General features: G+C 39.0%; 1 protein-coding gene across 3 annotated transcripts; it reads left to right on the top strand.

Moving 5' to 3' along the window:
• Nucleotides 1-10,719: 10,719 nt before the first annotated feature.
• LOC112182514 (cysteine--tRNA ligase 2, cytoplasmic) lies at nucleotides 10,720-16,822 on the top strand. 3 transcript variants are annotated; one of them, XM_024321007.2, is made up of 11 exons: nucleotides 10,720-11,315; nucleotides 11,395-11,442; nucleotides 12,150-12,302; nucleotides 12,526-12,613; nucleotides 12,759-12,998; nucleotides 13,091-13,216; nucleotides 13,857-14,072; nucleotides 14,178-14,279; nucleotides 14,379-15,359; nucleotides 15,437-15,583; nucleotides 16,256-16,822. In XM_024321007.2, the coding sequence occupies exons 4-9, from the start codon at nucleotides 12,542-12,544 to the stop codon at nucleotides 14,487-14,489; spliced, it is 867 nt and encodes a 288-aa protein (XP_024176775.2). In that variant the 5' UTR covers nucleotides 10,720-11,315; nucleotides 11,395-11,442; nucleotides 12,150-12,302; nucleotides 12,526-12,541; the 3' UTR covers nucleotides 14,490-15,359; nucleotides 15,437-15,583; nucleotides 16,256-16,822. The 3 variants fall into 3 exon arrangements, with proteins under 3 accessions (XP_024176775.2, XP_040368843.1, XP_024176774.1); XM_040512909.1 differs by having other exon boundaries at nucleotides 12,099-12,302; XM_024321006.2 differs by lacking the exons at nucleotides 10,720-11,315; nucleotides 11,395-11,442; nucleotides 12,150-12,302; ... (3 more) ...; nucleotides 13,857-14,072; nucleotides 14,178-14,279 and having other exon boundaries at nucleotides 14,494-15,359.
• The last annotated feature ends 2,240 nt before the right edge of the window (nucleotides 16,823-19,062 follow it).

Genomic DNA, 19,062 nt, shown 5'->3' with positions numbered 1-19,062 from the left:
AAGGTGGTGCCCCAACCTTGAAGAATATGAAGAGTTGAAGACAGAAAGGGTAACATCTACACTAAGAAGACATAATGATCTGCAGTGGTTGGGACTGTGATCTAAGGATGAATGCAGCTGATTCATGCTTTTGCAAGTAAACTTTTGATGAGTTTTGAACCACAAAAGGGAGTAACACAAAACCTTCAGACTCGGTGAAAGACAAGCTTATGTGCATTCACCTGGAAGATTTATAGGTATGAACCCCATGTCCTACTCTTAAAAAACAGTTATATCCCACATCGGAAAAAAAAGTAAATTCTGCAAATGTTTATAACCAATTGAGCGAAGGATAAGGCTACCCTACTCAGTATGGGTAGGTAGCAACTAGCAAATCACTTTGTTCAGATCATGCAACCTCACTTTAGCCATTGTGGGTAACAAATACTACTAAATGAGATTCTCCAAACTCTAAAGCTGGAGCCTGAGCCCCTAGGGTTATAGGGGCCTCCCTACCCATCGTCGGTAGGTAGTTTTTTTTTAGGTTTCGTAAGTCTCAATCTCTTTTGTTTTGTTTATTTTATTATTATTATTATTATTTTTTTTATCAAATCTTACAATTATACTTCATCGTACAAGAAGTAAATATTTAAATATTGACATCCACCGTTCATTAATTTTGTGCTTACTTAGATTCAAAGGGTGTTTTGTTTATCAAGATATCTGATGATGCTAGTTCTTGTCTATTCCAATCATGGGGGAGGTGGATTAATTCATGTACTGAACCTATAGCTAACATCGGACTTACTGATTGCAATGTGAAATTGCCAGTATTAGATGGTGTATATTGAGAATATAGATACTGCACCTTTGGCTTGATTTCAAAGTGAAATTGCTAATATTCATTAGTAAAACAATTGCCCGCTATGGAATTTTAGAACTAGAAGTATTAACAGAAGCTTCGTTGAAAAAGCACGAGACGAAAAGGTCAAGTTGAAGACTAAAAGAAGAAGGATATGAAAACTGTCTTTGCAAATTTGCTTTATTGAACAAATTCAAATGGCTTTGGTAATTTTCAAATATGATCTGATGAGGGTAACATCTAAAGCAAGAAGACATATTGATCTGCAGTGGCAGGGACTGTGATCTAAGAATGAATGCAGCTGATTTGAACTTTGCAACTCGAGCTTTTGATGAGTTTTGAACCAAAAAATGGAAAAGAAAAATGAAACTAAAAGCTTCAAACTTGGTGAATAAACAAGCACTGCTCATACAAAATGCTTCTATGAACTCACCAAAATGGTAAAATTCCTGTAAAGAATTATTTCTATGATTCAATGGATTAACAGTTTCTATATCGATACAAAACACCCCATGCTCAATTGTACATAAAAGAATCTTATAGAAACAATAGAAGGAGGAAAGGGCCGGGAGAGACCGGGAGTCGGGAGACCACTGCACCTGCTACCAGAGTGAGCAAAATTCGATAAACAGGCACCACTGGCAAGTTGGCAACAATGCATACCACTAAGCTCCGAACTATTGCTTGCTGAATCAGGAATTCTTCCAGCGAATTATATATATATATATATATATATATATATATATATATACATTTAGCGAATTACATAAAAACAACTAAAAGTTAGTGTTACGGTGTAAAAAGTTGTTTGTAACTAAATTTAATAAAATTAATTTGGACATACGTATTTTCCAAATTCAATTTATCAATGCTATTTTTTTAAATGAAATTAATTAATATTTGGAACGAAAATTTAATGCCTATTTCTTGTCACCTAATTTAATATATTTATGCTATTTGGAAAGAAAATTATAGGAAAGAATTTAATTAGATGAAGAAAAATATTGGTGAAAGAATCTGTAAACATCTCCCTTAAATTAATATATGTTGTAGAGAAACTGAATTTGGGAGGAATTTCTGTGTGTTCTCATTGATAATAGGGGCCTATTTATATAGATGATTACAATGCATAGAATCTCAATCATACAAGGAAAGTAATTCTACATTGATTAGGATTCTAGATCCTTCTAATTAAATCCTATTACCACTAGGTCAAGTAACCTAGAGTTTGGGCTAAACACAAATTAGGTTTTCCATGAACACTCCCCCTTGTGTTGCCCAAACGCGGTGCTTCTCTCGTTGCCTCATTAAAAACCTTGCCGAGTAACAAAAACCTAGTGGGACAAAAATAACCTCGGTCGAAGGGGAAAAAGAGCACAACACACCCTTCACGATTCGAGACGAACATGTAGACATCTCCCCCTGATGTCTGCGCCTCCCCCTGATGACTACGATCATGGGAGTTCAGATAATTTCCGCAAGCCAATTCTTGCCACATGTTTCTCGAACGTGGAATTGGGCAATGACTTAGTAAACAAGTCTGCCTTACTGTCCTCAGATTGAATCTAGTTCACTTTGATCTCGAGGAGTGTCTGTTGTTGCTGATTATGCTTGGTGTTGTCGCTGTTGATGTAGCCTTGCCTCATTTGTTCAAAACAAGTAGCATTATCTTAAACGCTCGTAGGCTCAACTATGGTAGACTTCAAACCACAATTGTTCGAACATGCGTAATTATGGATCCAATCCATATACATTCACGAACCACTTCGTGAAGAGCAATGATCTCTGCATTGTTCGAAGATATAGCGACTAGGGTCTACTATGTAGACCTCCAAGATGTCACGGTCTTTTCCCATGGTGAACACTTAACCGGATTGGGAATGACCATTGTGTGGGTCAGACAGATACCCAACATCAGCAAAACCTTCCAAAACACATGTCGTTTTGGAATGGGGATAGAGAACGCAAGCCAGCGTTGGCGGCGTTTCTGGTGTGTGATGGGTCCGAATCCATCATCTCTTCGTAGGGATAGAACAAGCCCATATCAATCATACATCCCAAATATCGAAAGATATCTTTTACACCAATCCAATGGCGTCGCGTTGGCGCAGAGCTATATCTAGCTAACAAGTTCACAACATATGAGATGTCCGGTCTTGTGCATTGAGATAACTACAATAATGCGCCTATTGTACTAAGTAAGGCACTTTTGCCTCTAACACATCTTCATCATCATCCTTTCCACGAAGAGGATCATTTTCAGGATCAAGAGTACGGACGATCATGGGGGTGCTTGAAGGCTTGACCATGTCAAAATGCCTAAGCATCTATCGACACGATGCTCAAGTTCCAAACCGAGACATAATCGTGTTCTCCCAAAATCCTTCATCTCAAACTCAGATTTCAAGTGTTTGGACCCAAAATGAACATTTTGGTCTGACAAGGCACGTCTTGCAGAAATTGAGCCAATATCAGTGGCTCAAGCTATATATTGTCGACAAGTTCGAAATATATATTTAGAGGCTAAACAAAGCCTACTATGGAAGCATGAAAAGTCAACTTTAGCACATTTTCCTACTTCGGCTAGGAGAAACCGAGCTAAACAAGGAAGGAGGGGCGGCAGACTAACCAAATGAAATCTAAATGAGCTGAAACTTTCCAGATTAATACTAGACATCCCAAGGATCATTTCTTATGAAGAGTGCCAGAGTTAAATTTAAGTGAAAAGCCTTAAAAAAATCAGCCCAATTTTTAACAGAAGCAAAACTGGAAAACTGGACCTGTAAGAGGTCCAGCAGCATTTCCGGCCCAACCACATGGAAATAAATTCTGAAATTTTACCACAGTAATCTACACTCATGGTGGATAATTTCATATGAAGAAGTCCAAGGCTTATACTGAAGTCTTGTTGGAGAAATAATTGAAGGAATAAAGGGGCAGAAACTGACCTAAAACCAGCTAAATATTCACATGTTCATGTTTCCTACCCACATGAAGAAAGCTAGATGCTTTTCTCTTTTTCCTTGGATATATTTTTCTTCTACAATCTCTTTAATAGATCATCATCACTTCCATGTTTTTGCACCTTCATGCTTTGCTTTCATTTCATCATTTCTCTATCTTTTCCATATTTTACAATTCACTTTCATACTCCACTTTCATTATTTTTCTTCCACTCATCATTTCACTCTTCTTTTTCTTCCCTATATAAACACCTTCTCCTCTCATTCTAAAACACACATTCACAACATCACAACATCTCTAAGATGATCTAAGTTCTCTCTAGAGCAACTCCTCTCTTTCTCTTTCTCTTAGCGGTGATCACACTCCTAGTCCTAGTCTTCTCAGAAGCCGACTTTCAGTGCCACCAAACCCTCTGTCAAAGTGCTTCGATCCTAGTCTCCTTGGGAGCCGATTGTAAAATCACGACCAAACACCAACACCGAGACACATTCACATTCAACAACAACATCTCTAAGATGATCTAAGTTCTCTCTAGAGCAAACCTCTCTAAGAGCAACTCCTCTCCTTTTCTTTCTCTTAGCGGTGATCACACTCCTAGTCCTAGTCTTCTCAGAAGCCGACTTTCAGTGCCACCAAACCCTCTGTCAACGTACTTCGGTCCTAGTCTCCTCGGGAGCCGACGGTAGTGCCGTGACCACAACGGTTACAAAACCAGCCAAGAAAGGGTAACGCCCTAGCAACCCAGCCAAGCTAAAGTCACGCTTTAGCAAGATCTCAATACTTCCCGGTTTTGCTCTGCTCAATCTGCAATATTGAGTATCGATTGTGTGAATAAGAAGAAGCTCAGTAAAAGTCCTCACCACGAGGCACAAAGAATCCCACGACGAGGTTAGTGCTCTCCTCGTCCACAATTGCTTGAAAGAAGTCAGGTCAAGGGACATCCCCGACGACCGCACCTGAACGGTGCTGGCACGCCCGCGCAGAAAAGAGACTGTTGACCAGCTGCAGCAAAATTGGAGCCAAACATTTTGGCACGCCCAGTGGGACAAGGTTAGAATTTTTTTTCTTTTCTTGAAGACATTCAACCACCGGGCTTCAAAACAAACATTTTGGCACACCTGGTGGGACTATACTAGAGTCTTTTTGCATTTGTTCGCCATCATTGAGATGCCAGGGGAAAATCTTTACCAAAAGAAATTCCTAAAGTGAATGATGGTCAATGTTGCCACCACTGGCAATACTACCACTAATGATGAGTTTATGCCTATTCCCATCCCAGAGGGGGCAAGCATTGAGGAACAGCTCGCGATCATCATGGCCAACATTGAGAGGCATAAAGAAAAGCGAGCCAGGGACATGACCAGTTTGATTGCAAAAACAAAGCAGAGGTTTCGCGATTGGGACCTACAAATTGAGCAGAACGCTCGAGAAGCTGGAGAACAATTCCATAAGCCTTTCTTGAGCAGCGACAAACAGACCACTCAACATGCTGTGAACATCACATCTGAGTTCACAACCTTACGCGAGGAAGGTTCCAGCTTGGCTAATTCGCAGCAAGGCGAATTGGAACGTCAAAAACCTGCTCGCGAAGAGGTCGTTTCTGAGACTAACTTGCCTGTAGGTGGCAATCAACCTAAGGGTCTCACTGGTGAGTCACAGCCTTACACAGAGGCTGTGCATGGAGAAGGTCATCAACAAGATTGTTCTTCAGACAAGAAAATTGTCTCTAAACAAATATCTGATTTCTCCATTGATCAAGCCAAATATGTGGCTACTGATCAGATGCATGGGGGGCAAGATATGACCCATGATCATCCCTTTGATCAAGAGAAGTTGGCGACAGTTCCCAAATTACAATTGAAGATCATGCCTCGTCAACCAAAAAAGATACTTGGGGGGCAAGAATACCCCTCTCACGAGCCAAATTCCTCCAAATTCTTCAACGAGAAGTATCTTTGTTCTTTTCCTACAAGCTCTCACAGGAGGAATTTTTACCCTATAAATTTTGATACATCGGAGCTTGGAGTGAAGCATAGATGGCCTCCCCCGTGGCCTTCTGGAGGTTAGCCAAACATAGTGCTGCTAACTTCTTTCTTTGTTTTTAAATTTCCTGTCAATTTTCAGTTTTCATTTTTATTTTCGTCATTTGTGAATCATAACGGAATAGGTGAAGTCTCTTTTGTTACTATTGGCCTAAACTCCTTATTGGTGCCTAGTTCAGGTCCCTTAAGGTTAAGGGAGACTTTTATTAACACTTGTTGAACTGTCTTCACACTTATGACCTTTCTCATCTTAGTAAGTATAGCCTATGTGAAATGGTGTCTAGAAAGGGGACAACGTTCATGACAGGTTCTTGAATCCAGAAGTGCGTGCAAATGGGCCTAAACCACTATGTGGGAGTAGCTCATGCCAAAATGGATTCTGCCTCTCTTGTTCGCCCTCCCCCATCTGGCCATTTCAGTAAGGTTGCCCAAAGGATTTGAAAGAAAATTTGTGTCTAGACGACTATACTTGGGCCGCATGTCTAAACCTTGATTCACAATGTCTTATTAAAAAAAAATAGAAAAATACAAAATACAAAAAGAGTTTCAAATTTGTGCGTCGTGGAGGATGCAAAAAATTGTGTTCTTGCCGAATAGTGACTGGAACTTGCTAATATACTTAAGAGGCCATTGGTATTGGTCTGGACACATATACAAGAGGCATTTAATATGCCTAGTATGGTGTTAGCAGTGGAGGACGTCAAATCAATATTTTTGCCAATAATTGTGGCGAAAGCTGGGTTACGAATTGTTGGCAGCGAAGTGGTTTTAATTACATGGCCTCGCAAAGGATGGTTCGCGAAGGAAGACTGGCGATTTATATATGTATGCTCATTATATATAATTAAGAGGGAGAGAGGCCACTGTTCAAGTAATTTTAGTCAAGCCAATACAACTGGCTTTGGAGCAACGACATTATAAGAGCAGTACTGATTCAAGACCTCTTCAGTCAGGACGAAGACCCTTTGACTTCGAGGTCTGGGGGGCAATGTTTGGATCCAAAATGAACATTTTGGTCTGACAAGGCACGTCTTGGAGAAATTGAGCCAATATCAGTGGCTCAAGCTATATATTGTCAACAAGTTCGAAATTTATATATATTTAGAGGCTAAATAAAGCCTACTATGGAAGCATGAAAAGTCAACTTTAGCACATTTTCCTACTTCGGCTAGGAGAAACCGAGCTAAACAAGGAAGGAGGGGCGGCAGACTAACCAAATGAAATCTAAATGAGCTGAAACTTTTCAGATTAATACTAGACATCCCAAGGATCATTTCTTATGAAGAGTGCCAGAGTTAGTTTTAACTGGAAAGCCTTCAAACAATCAGCCCAATTTTCTACAGAAGCAAAACTGGAAAACTGGACCTGTAAGAGGTCCAGCAGCATTTCCGGCCCAACCACATGGAAATAAATTCTGAAATTTTACCACAGTAATCTACACTCATGGTGTATAATTTCATATGAAGAAGTCCAAGGCTTATACTGAAGTCTTGTTGGAGAAATAATTGAAGGAATAAAGGGGCAGAAACTGACCTAAAACCAGCTCAATATTCACATGTTCATGTTTCCTACCCACATGAAGAAAGCTAGATGCTTTTCTCTTTTTCCTTGGATATATTTTTCTTCTACAATCTCTTTAATAGATCATCATCACTTCCATGTTTCTGCACCTTCATGCTTTGCTTTCATTTCATCATTTCTCTATCTTTTCCATATTTTACAAATCACTTTCATACTCCACTTTCATTATTTTTCTTCCACTCATCATTTCACTCTTCTTTTTCTTCCCTATATAAACACCTTCTCCTCTCATTCTAACACACACATTCACAACAACAACATCTCTAAGATGATCTAAGTTCTCTCTCGAGCAACATCTCTAAGAGCAACTCCTCTCCTTCTCTTTCTCTTAGCGGTGATTACACTCCTAGTCCTAGTCTTCTCAGAAGCCGACTTTCAGTGCCGCCAAACCCTCTGTCAATGTATTTCGGTCCTAGTCTCCTCGAGAGCCGATTGTAGTACCACGACCAAACACCAACACCAAGACACATTCACAACATCAAAACATCTCTAAGATGATCTAAGTTCTCTCTAGAGCAACCTCTCTAAGAGCAACTCCTCTCATTCTCTTTCTCTTAGTGGTGATCACACTCCTAGTCCTAGTCTTCTCAGAAGCCGACTTTCAGTGACACCAAACCCTCTGTCAACGTACTTCGGTCCTAGTCTCCTCGGGAGCCGACGGTAGTGCCGCGACCACAACGGTTACAGAACCAGCCAAGCAAGGGTAACGCCCTAGCAGCCCAGCCAAGCTAAAGTCACGCTTTAGCAAGTTCTCCTCATTTCCCAGTGGTTCTCGCTCTGCTCGATCTACAACATCGAGTATCGATTTGGTGATTTTCAAGAAGTTCAGCAAAAGTCCTCGCCACGAGGCACAAAGAATCCCGCGACGAGGTTGGTGCTCTCCTCGTCTACAATCGCTTGAAAGAAGTCAGGTCAAGGAACACCCCCGACGACCGCACCCGAACGGTGCTGGCACGCCCGCGCAGAAAAGAGACTGTTGACCAGCTGCAGCAAAACTGGAGCCAAACAACATGGTCAGTGACTTGACCAGTTACATGGTCAGTGACCTGACCAGTTACATGGTCAGTGACCTGTCCAGTTACATGGTCAGTTACCTGATCATTGTTTTCTGCCAACATCAATGAAGAAGGCTTTGTGCATCATAATCACTTATGCCAACAGAAAACCACAAAACCCATGAGCTTTTAACTTTATATTCTACCCAGATTCATCCTTGTAAGAAAATTAAGCTCTCGTATCTGTCAATTTTAATAATGTGTAAACAAAATCTGGGAGATTTTTGTTCTTCATGCAATTTTACACAATCACAGATACAATACCATATCATCAATCAATTCAACATGCATATTCAAGCATAACCAAAATTGATTTGATTCCAAGAAACCACATAACAATCAAGAAATTGTAAATTTCATCCGGTCACCATCTACTCTAACCTAACGCACGCCGGGAATGCAACTAGTGTTCTTGAGCACAATCAAAAACTCAATTATCATGCTATGAATCGAAATCAATTTCACATAAAAACCTGTTTTTGCTTTTTCCCCAATTTGCTGCTAAAAATCACAGCGGAAGCGTGAATTTGAAATTTAACCAGATGCAGCAATCGACTTAAGTAACTTACCTTGATCAGGTACATGACCAGTTACATGGTCAGTTACCTGATCAGTGACTTGGTCAGTTACCTGACCAGTTACTTGATCCGTAAAGCAAAAACTTTTTTTTTTTTTTTTTGTGTTTGTTTTGCAAAACCCTAAAACGATTTTGATACTTGTGAGCCTATGCTCTGATACCAATTGAAGAATAACCATATACATGCTCACAACATATGCACACAATCACAAAAGGGATTAAGGCTTACCTTCAGCAATCACTGGCATGGATTCCATCTTATGCAGCTGCAAACACGAACACTGAATATAGTCTTCTGTTACTTACCAACTTGCTTCTCAATGGACAGAACAATATGCAAAACGTCGGTAGTAATCAGGGACCAATTCATCTGTATATATATAGGTGACTTAAACCTCAAGAAGCTTCCCATTAAAGTTATCCATATCGGTTTAGGTTTCCTAGTTAGATTTCTAATGTAACACTTCATTGTAGTCTTTCTTGCAGACTAAGAATAAGATTACTTACCTTAATGAATAGATACACAGCTTCATTAAGTTACAAGTATTGATTTACAGTTTGTATCCATGTTAAACTAGGTTTGACATTTAGCTAATCATCAATTACTTTATGATGATATGTGTTAAGTCCATATTTGATCTAACATCTATGTCAGGTCTCCGATCCGCAATCAAGATATCGAAAGCAGTTCAAACAGCTAAAACCCGAGAACAAGGACACTGAACCCAAGAGGAAAGAGGACAATGGCAGTGATGATAAGTACTGGGGCTTTTATGAAGTAAACCTTGCTTATAGTTGATATGAGATGATCTTTAACATTCATGTCCCCATTAGTATTAACTGAGAAACCAGTGCAGCCTAACAAGAAGTTTCACATGCCACAATTTTCGTTTATTTATTTTCTTCGGTGATTGTAATTTAATAGGCTAAAACATGCAGAATTTGCTTCCGTTTGGATCTAATTCCTGGTTTGAGCAAGACATTAAATTTAACTGATGCCGTCTAGTAATGTTTCTCAAAATTACTACCATTTTGTCGAACTTTTTCTTTGGGTTTATTGCAGTAGAGTACTTCACCGGCGAAATTATACTACAGGCTCGCACTTGTAAGTGATATGAGATGGAATTGAATAAAAGTAGATTACTTGAAAAGCAAGCTTAATTATCTGACTTTTGGTTTTAGTTGTTTAGGAGTTTGAATATATAAATATATATTTTTTTCTTCGACAAAGTCTTTCAATGCAACTAAAAAGAACAAAATCATTATGAAGAAATTATGAGAGACTAGTGAATCTGATGACTGAAAATAAATTATTATAATTTTAACTTTTAAATGTAATACATGTAATTGAGATACATTTATCTCTCATTGTCCATTAAAATGTCTCTTTATATGAGTAAAACTGTCGGAGATCGAGCAAAAATGATAAATTAATTTTTGGTAAACAATAATTAAATTGGGAAGGGAACAATTTCCAAGCAAAGTCAGCGTTTGGTAAACCTACAAGAAGATTAAAACCGCCTTTGTTGAAGAGACCGGTTTCTTGTACGTTTTGCTTGCTAATACATCAAACGGGGCCGATTTTCCCGCATGTGTGCAAAATAAATAGGGAGTCAAACTTCGGCGAAGAATCGTCAACCGCGCACGATATCACTCCTATATATAATCTCTGCTTCTACCCGTAGCTAGAAATTAAAAAGGCGCGAAACCAAACTAGAATCTTGTGAGAAAGAGACGAGACGTTAGGGATTTTTAGGGTTTTTGAATCTGGGAGAGAGTCAGAAAACTAGAAGAAGAAGAAGCAGCCAGAGAGATGGGGAATCTTACTGATCAAAAGTAGTTTTTTTTTTTTTTTTGGAAATGAAATAGTATTTATTTGTAAGAGAGAGGAAAACTAAAGAATAAAGAGGCTTTGTAACGAGGCCTGCATGTGTAGAATGTGCCGACCAATCCCCACTCGACAAGTCAACCAAAAGTAAGAGAGAATTATCAAACCGGTCCAGTCCGGTCCGATTTCTTGAATCTCATAAATAAAAAAAGCCCGGTTTCTTGGATTTCCTATATAAAGCAAACCGCATTGGAAAATAGAAACAAACCGCCTCATTGTGATTTTGCTGCGTCTGCTACTCCACACTCGTCTACTCTGCTCCGAAACCATGGACCTGCATCACCTCAACGAAGACGAAGCCCAAGGATCCATCGGCGAGCTCAACGAAGGAGGCGGTGGAAAAGGCGATCACTTCGTCTCAGGCGAAGTAAGTGCTTTCTTGATCGCCTTCTCTATTACCCCTCTCAAGCTTTTTCGATCTCAAGGTTTGTGTTTGCTTCGACCAGCCCAACGAAGCAGGCGGAGGACAAGGCGGTCACTTCGGCTCCGGCGAAGTAAGTGCTTTCTTGAACCCCTACTCTCTATTATCCGTCTTAGGGTTTATCGGTGTTAGTGTTTGTGTTTGATTGTAGCATATAGCTGCTGGCGATTGTCTCTTAGGATTTGTGTTTGATTCTAGTATGTGTTTCTGTTAGGATTTGTGGCTCCTAACAATTGCTCTTAGGATTTGCGTTTGATTTTAGTAAGTAGATTTTCTGTTAGGATTTGTGCTTGATTACAGTTTTGGGGATTGTCCCTTAGGATTTCTGTTCGATTAGATTTGTGGCGGTTGGCTATTGTTTTTGTGTAGGTGCATTGCTCAACTTCTTGCTTTGATTGTTGAATCTAATAAGTTCAGGTTTATTTGTATTGATTTTAGTCTCGGAATACAAAAATATATGGCATGCTCTCTGATGGACTTATAATTAATTTTTGGAGTATAAAATCTAACAGAAGAGTATGTTTCATAACTGGAAGTTGTTCTTATCGGTTGAATGTTCTTATTTATGGACGCACTGATATTGATTACCGTTTGTCTCCAGTCTCTTGTTCTTTTTCTCTTCAATACTTGGGTACTTGAATCCTTCTATCGTGCTTCCTTATGTGTGGACATTTCAGATTATTACTCAAGAAAACGTTGCCTCAATTCTCTTGTTCTTTTTCTCTTCAGTACTTGGGTACTTGACCTTCTATCGCGCTTCCTTATGTGTGGACATTTCAGATTATTAGTCAAGAAAATATGCTTGAAGAAGATTCGTCAAGTTCAACTACTCATCGCTGCCACAAAATCATTAATGATATCCAAAGCTTCCTTCCCACCTCTCGGCCTCGTGTTTCTGATTATCTGGAACAGATAATACAGGGGATAGAACAGGTTCTCTGCTTGCTCTTTTTTCGCTTATTTCTGTACATGTTTTTCAAGTCACTCATTTGTGGGTTTCTGTTCCCTGAAATTGAAAACTCTGTGGAGATGAGTCAATATAGAAAATTACAATTCAATTAAGACCTGTACAAGTTCTCCCTGATTTTTTTTTTTGGCGACGGTTCTCTCTATTGTGTCTTTTTAGTCTATAATTACTCCTAATTGTTTGGTGTAGATCATCAACAAGGGCTATGGCTACCTGGCTGATGGAGATGCGTTCTTTGCCGTCTATGCTGATCAAAAGTTGGAATATGCTACAGATGGTGCACAAATTTCTCTCAAGCTAATAAAGCACCATCCAGCAGATTTTCTGTTGTGGAAGTGACAACCTACACAAGTCACCTCATGCTTACTTTATCTGTTAATTAATATTGTTGTAAAACTTCTGACCTTTCATAATGTTTTCAGTCTGCGAAGGCTGGTGAGCCAAATTGGTACAGCCCTTGGGGACCTGGGAGACGAGGGTGGCCAATTGCATGCAGTGCAATGACTCCTCATCTGCCATTCGAGTTTGATATCCATGCTGGCAGCAGTGACTTGATTTGTCCAAATCAAACTGAAATTTCTGCTCCGAGTAGTGCTGACCAGAATGGGCTTGTCACTATTGATAACAAGAGAATGTCAGAATCAAGTCTCACAACTCGTTGGGTAATTATGGAAATCCCTTGTCTTTATTTGAATGCTTCATAGAGCTTGTATCTTGTATGATAATTTGAATTACAAAATCTATTTTCCTGTAGATTACTCAATACTATCATCCCCTGGCAGTAAGATACTTCCTGTTAAGTGCACGCTTCACGTCTTCTATCAAGTTTACTGTCTCTCATCTGGAAAGCGCATCAACTGCCATGTATTCCATATATGAGGTACGAGGCCTTAGTAATCAGGGGCACCTGCTAGTTTTGTAGCAGTTTATTCAACTTTCCTTTTCCAGAATAAGTCTTTTCCATTGATTTTTCCTATAAAGATATTCTATGTGATTTGTAATAGATGTTGCACCAAGCTTCTTCATCTTCCTTTTCTTGGTTGATAGTACTGGCAGTTTCCCGTGGTAACTGTTATACCATTATGCCGTTGGTTATTGCTAAAATATTTCTATTTAGGCTAATGTCTATTTTCTTTTGGTCCGACTATCTGGCCAAACGTAATCTGAAATGACGGTGGATATAAACACGAACTTTCTAATGTAGATCGGTCTTTATATTCTGTATGGAGTCTGTTGGACTTGAGGATAATCACTAGGTAGTAGAAGCAAACAACTTATCTGTGAACATAGCTTTGTTGGTTAATGTCGCCATCGTATAAAACAATGATTACGATGGGAGTTCCCTTTTTGTGTATATTTGTTTTGCATTGTTTACCTCAGTTGATCTAGGTAGATAGCATTTTAAACTATGAACTAAACCACTCCCCAAGTTTCCCTAAAACAGTGAGAAAGACCACCTAAAAGGAAATAGAAGTTATACATATCTAGTACTTCATGACATGCTGCTTTGTGATTGTTAGACTCTGCAAGACTGTGAAGATGCTTTATCTTCTCTGACCGGAGGAGCAGAGGAAAGCAGTACAGCAGTTACAATTACTACAGCCCAAAACGACAGCATTGAGCTAAAGAAGCAGTTTGAGACTCAAATGACTGATGATTTGGACATATCCCACATAATGAATGATGCTTTTCAAGGTGCTCTTGATCTTCTAAAGAAAACCTTAAATGTGCTCAAGGTAATCATTGGGTTCCAGTTTTAGTGTTTTGCGTACCCTCCGAGTTTGTATGGGTGTTTAATAACAGAAGATAATTTTATTTCCTATTTTCTCCGAAATAAACAGGAGCAGCAGCCAGCATCATTTCATTGTTTACTTGAAACAGTGAAAGAAGTTAAAGCAGTCCTGGACATTCTCTGTTTGCTGCCCTCCCTTCCATACTCTCAGGTAATATTTCATGTGTTGTTTTCCTATGAATTTGAAGATGAATACTCTTTCATTGAAATCTTCAACAACTGAAAAGTGAACTGCTACGTTGTTGGACAGGTTTTGCAGCAACTAAAAGATACGACACTGAAGAGAGAACAGCTTTCAAAAGGTGGTGCTGTAAGCAGGAAATTAGATAGAGCAGACCTGGAACTTCTTCTGTGGATGTGAGGAAAGGAGGAAAGCTGGATTTGAGCTGCACATCTAATGTCGGAAAGGAAATAGTACCGTCGAACCTTTCTGATATACCAGAGTGGATACTTGTTGATATTCTGTCACTCCTCTCAGTCAAGGATGCGGCATTAATCAGTTTCACCTGCAAAGCATGGGAAAATTTGTGGACCTATTCTACAAATCTGACTTTTGTTGACCACACAGGCCCCTCTGCCAACCTTGACATTGGACGTACTGAAGATTAGAGAGAGGGAAAAGTATGTTGGCTGGGTCAGAGATGTTCTAAAGAAGTACAGAGGGACGAAGCTTGATAAGTTCCATATCTTCTTCGATTTGGACAGCAGCTATACAAGCGAAATTGATGATTGGGTAGAGTTTGCTCTCGAACGCGATGTTAAAGCGTTGATCTTGGAAATGGTCAGCCCTTTTGATCCTTCTCGTAATAACTATTCCTTTACTAAGCGGATTACGGGCGAGTCCCTCCAAGTATTGGTGCTTGAAAATGTTGATCTGAATGGAGAGGTTTTTCAGCATATATCTCATTTTCGAGGACTTGAACAACTATCAGTGACTCGTGCATCTGGTTTAAATCGCATCAGAATGTTTGGTTCTTCTGTACGTTTGAAGTCCTTAGTGGTCAGAAATTGTTGGAATCTTGAGATTATTGAGATCTGTGATTTACCTCAGCTTGCTTTCTTTGAGTTTGAGGGAAGACCTATATGCCTGGACCTGAACTCAGTTCCAAATCTAGTGAAAGTGTCCCTTGGCGAGTATGACCTGGAATTCTTAAAAGTAGCCTTCAAGCAGCTTGCTTGCTGTCTCTGTCAGCTAAGAACTCTTACTCTGGATAACACACTTAGTTTTCTGGTTAGTGTATAGCCTTCTATTTTATCATGTTGGTTGGTTCAATATTTAATTGCTGACTCATTGTTTGACATTTTCAGACACAAGAGAAAGTTGTCTTTCCTATTCCTCAGTTACCAGAGCTTGTGTGCTTGGAGTTGCGAATCTCACCAGATGATGCATGTGTGCTGTTGCAATTGGCGTGTTTTTTGGATGCATCTCCTCGCTTGCAGAAGTTAGTTTTAAAGGTATGCCGTCTTTTAGTCTCTATTTCATAACGGCTGTGAACAGCTTCTGCATATGTTAATACAAATTTGGTAAAATTTTGGAAATTTCTTTGCACCTAGTCTTTAATATTTGTTAGACTTGTTGAGGCAAATTTGCATATATGCTGCATTTGCACGGAACACATGATCTTCAAAGTAAACACATAATGTTTTAACATTCCATGTTGCCATAGCAATCTTATGCTGAGCGGTCTTAAACTGAATAGCGTGGAAAGAAGTGGTTTCAAAGCCAATAAGACGGGAATTTGGATTTAATTTAGGTGGTGCAGCATTTAATAGTTTGAATATTAATTGAGGTCCACATGTATATATCCTCTGCAACGGTTCATTTTTGTTTGTTTTTGTAGGTTATAGGCATTCTCTGCATACATATCCTTTTGATCTGCATTCATCTAGTTACATATACAGTGGTATCGAGTTTCAGTTTTCTGCAGTTTGAGCAACATTCAGCTATCGTGTGTGAGAGTTGTTGATTGAACTGTATGCTTTGGAGTCAGAGTTGTTGATTGACCTGTGTGCTCTGAAAATTGGCAACTTGGTTGCAAAAAATAATATAGTACTTAATTTTACTATATTCCTTCTGTTATACATGTCAAAACTGTAATAATAATATGTTTTGTTTTTGTATTTTAGTTGGACTTTCTAGGGTCGGGGATAAATTTGTGGAAAGCCGAGAGCCATCCGCACAACAACTTAAAGGTGGTTGAGGTTATTGGATTCTTTGATTGCCCAGCAGCGACTGATATTGTCACATTCATAGTGGACAATGCTGCTGGGCTAGAAAGTCTGGTGATCGATCCTGTTGTCCCATGGTGTGAGCATCGTAGAGGAAGGAAGCCTGATGAGTTAATTGAGAAGGAACGAAAAGGGAGGCAGCACGCAATGTCGCTTAGAAGTATGCTGCCAGGCATGGACGGTGGAAACTCTTCTAGTGATTGATAGTATACTGGTATCTGTTTGGTATTGGAGACTGGAGACGGTATTTGGATTTGAGATGTTGAAACCACTTGAAAAACAAATGTAAAGGACCTTGCAAATTAGTTCCATGTTTTGGTAAATTTGTAGTTTACTACAGTTGCTCTCTGATGGTGGTTAACGCATAGTTAATCGGGATGTTGATGGGCCACTGGGCCAGACAAATGTACAACAAGGCATTTAGCGTTTTGGGTATAAAATGAGTGAGTAAATAATTTCCGTTTACGATGTTTTTCTTTTTTGATAAATTAATCTTTAATGATCTATTATAAGAGGATTATATGAGGGTTGACCCTTAAATGCTTCACTTTCGGGACATACCGGCCCATTTTATTTAAAGCCCAAAATTAAAAGTAGACAATTGTGGTATAAAAGGACCTAGTTGCTCCAGGGGCTCCAGTCGATTCGCAAAGCCGAGTTTTCAGATTGTGCTGTTGCCCTCAAAGAGAGGTACCCCTACTCTGTACTTTCTTCTCTTCTTTTGTTTTCAGAACTTTAATCTGTATATCTGCGATCATTATTGACCGTAAGATTTGGTGCTTTCATTATATACATGTGAATTGAAATCGCTATAGCTGTTGAGAATTTGATGATCTAATATATGGAGTTCCTGATTTCATGAAATAGCTGTTGAGAATTTGATTTAATATATGGAGTTCCTGATTTCATGAAATTAGTTTAATTTGAATGATTTATTGTTGAGCCCTGACCCTAACCCTAACCCGCATTTTTTTCTTTAGGGGAAGAGAGTTCGCTATATGATGTATGCTGTTATCTCTAATTGTTTAGTAATTTGAATGATATTTGAAAAACTTATATATAAATCACGCGCGCGTGTTTGCAATAGTTTGTTGTTTTATAATAGCAACCCTTTTCCTTGTTACTGTTACTAGATCGTGTTTTGTACGGGCTCATCAATACTTATACTGTGCATTCTAGAATTACCGATTTTTTTTTTTTTTTTTTGGTATCTATGGAGCAATTAGCTATAATAGTTTTTGCTTCTTTATTTCTTGGTGCAAACGGTGGACTGTCTAGCGGTGAGTGGTGCTTATATAAGGGGCCTACAGTACTCTGCGCTAGTTTGTCTGGGGTTAAAAACGACCCTTGTCAAGGAATTTTTGGGGGGCTGTATTCATTTAAGAGTTTACAGGATTGTTTTGTATTTTAAAAGTCTATGGGCATTCAATTGGGATTTAGAACCCTTAATCCTTCTAGCTAATTAAGCTCATATTGTTAAGATGATGCGTACACGTGTTCTCTTTGTAAAAGTAGGAGTCACTTACTCGTTTGGTTGTCAAATTTAGTCGCATATGACTTTGTAGAATTTTTTTCATACATGGTTCAAGTGTAAGAGACTTTTGTTTGAAGTTGTGATTGTTTTTATATTATCATTAGACAACACGAAGAATAGGAGAACTGTTGCCATTAGTACTTCTTTGGCATTGTTATAGCATTATTGTTGGATTCATTGTGTAATACATTTATTTCCAGCCAACTATTAATTTGATCTTTATTGTGGGTGTTGTTCTGTGTACTGCACTTTAGTTATTCTTGCTTTTACCGAGCAAAGAGCTGTAATAGTACATGGTATTTGTTTGCCTTTTTAATAGAGATTTGTGTGGAGTGCAGAGTCTTTAACTATGGAGATGGACTCACTTGAACGGCTGAGAAGCTTCATGATTGCGTTCTCAACTGTTCGAAGACATCATCTTAGTGACAATTCTGATGAAGATCTTCATGCATCCCAAGTTGCCGAAGAGACTCACAAACAGCACCTCATGGCGCTAGATGTTATAAAGGTTAAAGCTCCAGTAGATGTCATGGCAGTTAAGAAGCTTCGCAATGAGGGATGGATGGGAACTATCGAAGTGGTTGCATGGCCCTATTCTCCGGATGACGAAAGGATTCGTATAATAGCATATACTCTAGGAGTTCCAGTAGCCAATCCTTATGAAAGCGGAAGATGAAGCATTGGTTTTGAATTAAACTCCTGTTTATAGATGTTAGCTAGTTTTAACAGCATATTAACTTAATGCAGTTCTGCTTAAGGAGTGACTCCCGCTTTCTGCTAGTTCTGCTTGTAATTTAGATCAGTTCTGTTTAGGGGTCCCGAGGGGCTTTCGGTTGTAAGTTTTCTTTGCTTCTTGAACCGGAAAAAAAAAAAACTGGTATTTATTGACATGTTAGAGTGGAGCTGCAATATCACTATTACCAATATTTAATTTTGGGTACTGTTTTTATTAGCGTTTCCTTGTTTATTTCTGACTTCACTTGGCCCCGTCAGAGTTTCCACGTTTAGCTTCGTTACCGTCCAAAATATTGACCTGTCTTATTGAATTCACGAAGATGTTCAATTATTTGCATACAAGTACGTAAAGAAATGCTCTTAATTCCCCATTTGAGTGGACATGGAAGGACTCCCTCAAATGGCTAAGAAGCTTCATGATTGTGTTCTCAGATGT

This window comes from Rosa chinensis, chromosome 1 (genome assembly GCF_002994745.2).
Source record: "Rosa chinensis cultivar Old Blush chromosome 1, RchiOBHm-V2, whole genome shotgun sequence".
Lineage (NCBI taxonomy): Eukaryota > Viridiplantae > Streptophyta > Magnoliopsida > Rosales > Rosaceae > Rosa > Rosa chinensis.
Note: the sequence above shows the minus strand (reverse complement) of the source record. Positions and strands in the feature narration are given on the sequence as shown.